Source organism: Echinops telfairi, unplaced genomic scaffold (assembly GCF_000313985.2).
Source record: "Echinops telfairi isolate 266 unplaced genomic scaffold, ASM31398v2 ScPeMD7_1;HRSCAF=3_0, whole genome shotgun sequence".
NCBI lineage: Eukaryota > Metazoa > Chordata > Mammalia > Afrosoricida > Tenrecidae > Echinops > Echinops telfairi.
Window position 1 is genome coordinate 75,840,494 of NW_022103896.1, and position 7,577 is coordinate 75,848,070.

Consider the following 7,577-nt stretch of genomic DNA (forward strand, 5'->3'; position numbering starts at 1 on the left):
TACAACTCTTACCACAATCCATACATCCATTCATTGCGTCAAGCACATTTGTACATTTGTTGCCATTATCATTCTCAAAACATTTGCTTTCTACTTGAGCCCTTGGTATCAGCTCCTCATTTTTCCCCTCCCTCCCCACTCCCCTTCCTTCATGAACCGTTGATGATTTATAAATTATTATCATTATGTCATGTCTTACATTGTCCGACGTCTCCCTTCACCCACTTTTATGCTGTCCATCCCCCAGGAAGGAGGTTATATGTAGATCCTTGTAATGACTTCCCCCTTTCTACCCCACCCTCCCTGTATCAACACTCTCACCACTGGCCCTGAGGGGTTTATCTGTCCTGGATTCCTTGTGTTTCCAGTTCCTATCTGTACCAGTGTACATCCTCTAGTCTAGCTGGATCGTTATGATGCTCCTTCTGCAACCCAGCACTGTGGAATTTTCCTCTTAATAACTCTCCTTTGATGATTTCTGTGGAGTGCCTCTGGTACGTGTACTCAGTCGCCACCTTCCCAGAAGTCCAAGTCGACTAAGGTGTATTTCAATCACCTTATATGCATGTAAAAGTTAGAGAATAAACAAGGAAGATGGAAGAATTGATGTATTTGGATTATGGCCCTGTTGAAGAATACTATGGACTGCTAGAAGAACAATAATTTTTCTTGGAAGAAGTACAGACAGAATGCTCCATAAAAGCAAAGATGATCAGAATTCATCTCATGTACTTTGGGCAGGTTATTAAGAGAAACTAGTCTCTGGAAAAGTGCATGAATGGTCAAGTAGCAGGTCACTCCATGACAAAAAGACCCTCAGTAAGATAAATTGGCACCATGACTGCAACAATGGGCTCAGACATAGCAGTTGTATGAGGATGGGGCAGAGTTTCTTTCTGTTGTACATGACTAAAACCTCACTGCGATCAAGTGATCCCAGTGCATACTGACCCTAGGGGGACTAGAACTGCTCCTGTGGGTCTCTGAGCCTCTCATTCTTTACAGAAGATGAAAGCCTCGTTTTTTCTTCTACAGAGCCGCTGGTGGGTTTGAACTGCTGACCTTGCAATTAGTAGCTCAATTTATAATCCACCAGTTAGGGGTGGGGAACCTCCAGCCCAAGAACCATGTAAAGCCCAAGAGATCATCAATACCAGCGAACATTGCATACCTCACCAAAGAGCAGCAAGTGCAGTCATCACAGTAAGGTGACCAGACGTCCTGATTTTTAACAATTTTTCCCACATCCTGCGGCATTTTTTAAAAGTCCCAATTTTTGGAAAGAATGCACGACAAACTAGGGTATACAGTTTTTGGCTTCCATGTGGCTATTTCGCCAGGATATGAGTTTTATCAATGGTGTCCCGCTTTACCAATGTTAAAATCTGACACCTTAAAAAAAAAAATCTGGTCACCTTACATTAGGGGTGAGTTGACTAAAAACAAGCTAATTTTTAAGCTGGTAATTATGTATGGCCAGTGAATGATGTTATAAATATCCAAGCGGCCCTTAGCAGCAAAAAAGGATCCCCCCACCATGGCACTATGCCAACCGGGCTCCTTCTGTGGTACACAGGGTCTCTGTAAATCAGATCCAATTTGAAGCTATGTGACAACAGCAACAATAAAGACCCCTGGTACTGTAGTGGTTATGCCTCGGGCTGCTAACAGCAAGGCAGGCCGTTCTAAATCACTAGTCGCTCTGGGGGAGAAAGAGGAGGCTTTCTACTCCTGTAAAGAGTTACAGTCTCGGAAGCCAACGGAGACAATTCTACCCTGTCCTATCTGGTTGCTATGAGTTAGAAATGACTCAATGGCAGTGAGCTTGGTTTTTACTTTTATAAAAAAAAAAAGTACGTATATACATTTTACTTATTCATTCATCTGTTTCTACCTTTCAGACTATTTTTAACATTACCTAAAAGACAAAGTTTTGTAGAGAGAGGTTTATTATTTTGTATCAAACTATCTGCAGCCTACAATTCCTTAGTGACCCTTTCATTTGACTTGAAGTCAGTCATGTTAGAGAAAACATATCTTGAAACCCAGCATGTTTCATTAAACCTGCTGGACCGGCTACCGACACCTCCACATTCCCTGTCTCCTCCTCTTCTCTGCTTTCTTTTAAAGATTGCCCAAGTTGTGGCCCTAGCTGACTGCCACTTGACATGACTATTCCTTTTACTCCAGCCTTTGCTGCCATCCACCGATTCCCATGGCTAATCAGATGGTCTGACAGTCTGCCCCAATCATTAAGGTGACCCAAATGAACAGCCTGACCATGTCACAGTACATTCATTCCACATATACAATCAGGGACTAAGTGTCAGGCAGAAACCCAGATGTGCCTGTGTGGGTGTCCATTGGAATGGGCATTATTGATTGAAATGCACTGCACAGATGCATTAAATCTGCAAATGAAAATCAGCTATCTCATACTACAGCCATAATTGAGGTTTGAGGTCATAAAAGAAAATCTGTACACCTTTCTTTACCTGCTGCTCCTCTCGTTTGCCACTTTCCTTAGTTACTTTGTAAGGCCTCATAGCCCCAAGATGGTCCCCCAGACGTTTGCTTAATGGGAGACTTAATCTGAATGGTTTTATATCCTGGAGAGAGAAACAAAGCTCTCCTCACCAGGTGAAGAAAGTGCTGAAAGCTCTAACTGTAGTTCACTGTTGGACTCTTTCCATTTCCTTGTGTGCCTGCACTGCTCAGTACAACTCAGGGCTTAATGAAGTACAAGCAGCCTTATTCTAATCACAATGGCAATTGTTGGGACCTTGCATTGCCCAGTGTAAATGATCCCCCCCAAATATTTGCATTCTTGATAGTAGTTGTTCTATAATGCACTCTAATAATTAGAGGGTCCTATTACCTGCTAAGTGTTAGTATAAATTAACAATCCATTATGCACAATAAGTTTTATGAAACATTTACAGATAAGAGATCATGTTTAATTAAAATTAACTTGCATATGAAAGCCAAGTGCACTAATGATTTCCAATGACCTTTTATTACCTGCGGTCCCTTGTTTTGGCTGGATGATTGACAGCTTGCTGTTTGGCTACCATGTTGAATTTCAGCTGACAAGACTTTTCATTTTAACTCAATTTGCCCGCCTATCACAAGCTGGTGGCAGGCCAGACCCAAGTCACCCAGCTTTGCCTCAGCAGCTTGCTCTAGTTCTCATTAGTACGCATTTATTCAGTGGAAATTGGAAGACAAATGCTTGAAGGCATGTGAACTAAGTATAGCAAATTAGGTTTAAAGACTGAATATTTATAAGTATATGGAAAGGTTTTTTTTTTTAATTCTAGAGCAAATTGAGTGCTAGCTTTGGTATAAAAGAAATGAAGATAGAAGGGGGCCGTTTCTAAGAATAACAATACTATAAGCTTTTTCTTTCCATTTTGGAAATATGTACAATCTTTCTGACAACACCTTATCAAACAGCAACCTGGCTTCTCTTCCATGGAGTGCTTGCACAATGGAGTTTAGCATCTCGGGTCTGAGAAGGGGGAAGGAAACGAGGGTCATGTTCATTTGTTGTTTGGTTATCCCTTGGTATGTTTTAAATTGCCTTGTTTGTTCGGCTCTAGCACGGAAACAGATGTTGCTCCACCGAGCAGGATAATTTACTGTACCTCCTGGCGCGGCATGGAAGCCCTCCCAGGGCCCAGCTGGTCTGTCAGTGGCATTGGCTGGTATCTGCTCAACTATGACAACTACAAGTGGAGGCTGCAATATTTTATTGTGCAGTTGTCAGTCTTCTCAACATATAGCTCTGCCTGCATTCCGGCTGCGGCTAGTGGAAACGCTGCTTGCTAGTGTGCTTGAATGTTGCACTGCCATTCCACCCAAGCCCCACTCCCCGTTGTTGATCATCATGCAACTCATTACTTTTGTCATCTAATGATTATCGGCATGATCGCTCAGAGCAAGAGCCAAGCCTGCCTCGCGTCCATAACTGGTCCTGGAAGGTAAAACAGATTTGTCATTTACGATCTGACCACAAGCCACACTTTGTGCTCCATTATTGTGATTAACTTCTGCATAAGATATGCTTGCCCAATTGTCATTTGTGATACTGCAGTGAGCACAAGCTGCCACGCTGCCCTCGAGCACGTCAGCCAATAGGATGTGACCATGCTACTGAGCCTGTTAAATGCCTGCCCTTTTCAAACAGTCACCCCACAATTATTGTGATTTTGTGCTTCTCCCCACACAACTACCGCATTTGTTAGGTGCGAGGTACCGCGCCTTATGTCATCAACCATTTTACACCACAAACTAAAAGGAAGCCCTGCTATTGTTTGTCCACAGGACGCAGCCCACCCTTGCTTTGCACCAGAGAAATTTGGGTTGCTGGTGAACTGCCAGCTGAAATCTATCACACCACATGCCTTGTGACTGTCTGCCGAGAAGTCCAGGTTCCAAAACTAAAGTTCTTTTCTGGCCTCATCACCCACCGGCCAACTCGCCTCTGCCTGTTTATGGTAACAAAGGCAGTCCAAAAGAATATGCACGACCCAACTCCACATCACATTGAATCACCACACTGGCCACATATTTCTGTAGACAAATGAATGCTCATGGCAAAACCTCTTGTGAGAAGGCACCGGAGCGACCAGTGCCCCTGTGCACGCCGGGCACTGATGTGAATTTTAGCAAAATAGCGTTTATCTTTATTTGGGGGCTGATGCCTTTGCTGAAGCGCTTACTTACAATGAAATAATTATTGGGTACGCTGTGTTTCAGAGCTTTGCAGAACACTTAGGCTCTGTGTGTGTGTGTTATATTTCTAAATTGCAAGCCATAAACACACCCATTTGTTATCATGTCTGGAGGGCGGGGGGGTTCAATTTGGAGCCCTGTTTCACACTGCTGATTAGAAAGAATCAAGTTTATATTCTAGGGCCCATTCACGCTGGTGGAAACATAGTCAGTTTTGATTATGAGGAGAGAGATGCAGACCTAGACAGGAGCTACATGCTGATATGCATGCTATCAGAATGATTTATGCAAATTATGCATATTATTCCCAAAGGAATTCCTCCTCAAACTGCCAGGATAAATTGCCGGAAATTAGCCATAAAATCTGTCGTGCTAGGAGCAAAAGGTGAAGGCCACTGGGAAAGCAAGGACATTCGGCTTCTAGAAGCTTCCAGGAGATGATGGTGCCTGGCATTTTCTTTCTCTGAGGAAAATATCCTTTTCTTCTGCATCCTCGTACAAGTATTTCCCCTTTGAAATTCTTCCAGCAAATGCTCACTCATATTTTATTTACAGCTAGCATAAAAGAAATTAAGTGGTAAGCTGTCTCAGAAGCACTACTACAATTACTTTTCTATTAACTGCCTAAGTGGTTATTAAATGGCTGAGCCGGACTTGTCCTGGTGTCATCATTCTGCAGGTTGGTAAAGAAGCCAGCCACCAGTGAGTGGTGCGCTCCAACAACAATGCAGTTGCAATTGGCCCTTTGGGTGCCCACAACGCAGACATTCTTCTCTTTCCTACAAAAGCCTAACGAAGGACTCCGTTGGGGCTGGTGCCGCAGCTGTCCCTCGGTCCTCCCTCCTCCTTCTTCCTAATCCTAGCCCCTGTGCCCCTAGATCGGTGTGCAACACCTAGGATGAAGAACGCCTTTCCTTTTCAATCATGACTATTGGTAATGAGCTTTAAAAAGAAACAGTAGTTTTCAATAATTAAAAAAAAAATGTTGCTGTGAATGAAGTCTATTTCAAATCATGCGGACCCCAAGGGTGTTACAGAATAGAACTGTGTTCCGGAGGGTTTTCTTGACTATAAATCTTTATGGAAGTAGATGGCCAGCCCTTTCTTCTGAGGCACCTCTGGGTTCAAAACCACCCGCCTTTGGGTTAGTAATGAATTGAGCGCGATCCTTTGGCACCCGCGCTGCCCGCCGTCCCGGCCTGTTCTAATCCAAACCGCCGTTTGTTCCTTTGTCGATTCCCCTTAGAAAGCATCATTCTGGAGGCGCTCCGACTGCATTCCTTATCAGCCACCCTGCGTTTTGTGGAAAACGATTTCCTCCTCCCGGTGAAGTCTGGGGAATGCCTTTTGCGGAAGGGAGACCTGGTGTGCATCTTTCCTCCCGCCGTCCACCGCGACCCGGAAGTCTTCGAGGCTCCAGAGGTAACCCTGCACCGCGACTTCCGGTGCTCCTTCTCCGGGTACTCGGGCACGTGGCTCCGCTCTGCCCTGTCTGCAGGCTTTTTCCCTCCCGGCAGCTGGGTCCCGAAGCGGGTGGGGGTCACTTGGTAATTGCTTGGTGTCCATCTACGGGAAACGTCTTCCTGTTTACTCATGTGTTGCCTCCGGAATTATCTCAGAAGGAGTTCGCGCTCTATACAAATACACGCAAGGGTGAAAGACAAGGCTGATTTCTTCCAAAGAAACGGGCCGTGCACCTTGACCACCCCTACCCTGAGGCCCAAATTGTACTTTGCTTCACAGAGGCTTCCTGACCGCCCGGGAGGACAGGTGATTGACAGATGGCTTAGCGAACAAAACGTGATAAATATTTGGCTGAGCCTTTTCCAAGTGTAGCTAAGTTATCCTAGAGCCATGTGCCTGCATTGCCATACTGAAATCCAGGCGCTTTTCCACTGCTTGCTAAAGACAGGTGCCCCTTCTCGATCAATTAGTATAGCTTGATGAACTTGAGGTTGTAAAGCTGCTGCTCTCGGGTGAAGCTCTGAGGGTAATTGTGTCATCTCCCTGAATTTTTTTTTTTTTTTCTGGAGCTGGAGTTAATGAATATCAAAGACAGGAAATTAATCCACCCTGGCTCATCCTTTAATACCACTTCAGAGGTTCACCACCTGCATGCAAATTGAATGCGATCATATTCTGCCTGCGCCTCACCAGTCAGTCATGCTGCTGCCGCAGTGTTTCTCTCTCTGAAATGCATTTTCAAGAGTGAAACTTCGCTGCTCCCGTGAGCACTTCATACTTGGCCCACTTCTAAGCCTGGTTTCTCAGTGGCTCGCTATGTTGCAATCAGGCTGGACTGGGATATTGCTGGATTTTTGAAAATTCATAAAAAGGCAGATTATCAAATACAATAAGATAATTGACATGTGTTTCATCAGCAAAGGCAGAATGTTTCACATCAAGAGCAAAATATATGCACGTGGCATCTATATGTTTCAGAGGAATATGCACTGTAATAATAAAGATCATCAATAGGAAGTAGACTAATAGTGAGGGGAGGGCCATTCTGCTGAGAACAATCATTAGTTCCTCATTGTAACTATGAAAACCTCCACACAGGTAGACATTCATTAAATAGAGCACATCGATAGCCAGTGTCTGAACTATATTTTAAAATTTGAGTGTCATTTCTAGCTACAACTGTTGTTTACTTATTTACTTTGTACTTATTTATTTATTTTTTTGCTCTTTATTTTCATGGTGGGCTTATCCCATGTATTAGTCTAGGTACTTTGGAGAAACAAATCCACAACAACTCATGTATAAGAGAGAGTTTTATGCAAAGAAAATGTGCATCACGAAAACATCCCAACCCAATGCTGCCCAAGCCCACAAGT

At 43.9% G+C, this 7,577-nt stretch overlaps 1 protein-coding gene across 1 annotated transcript in view; it reads left to right on the forward strand.

The window, feature by feature from the left end:
- The window catches only part of LOC101656322 (cytochrome P450 7B1), a 197,936-nt gene that overhangs the window by 181,241 nt on the left and 9,118 nt on the right, over positions 1-7,577 (forward strand). Inside the window, exon 5 of the mRNA XM_030884853.2 lies at positions 5,984-6,159. Within this exon, the coding sequence (XP_030740713.2) occupies positions 5,984-6,159 (176 nt within the window). The remainder of the gene's footprint in view (positions 1-5,983; positions 6,160-7,577) is intronic.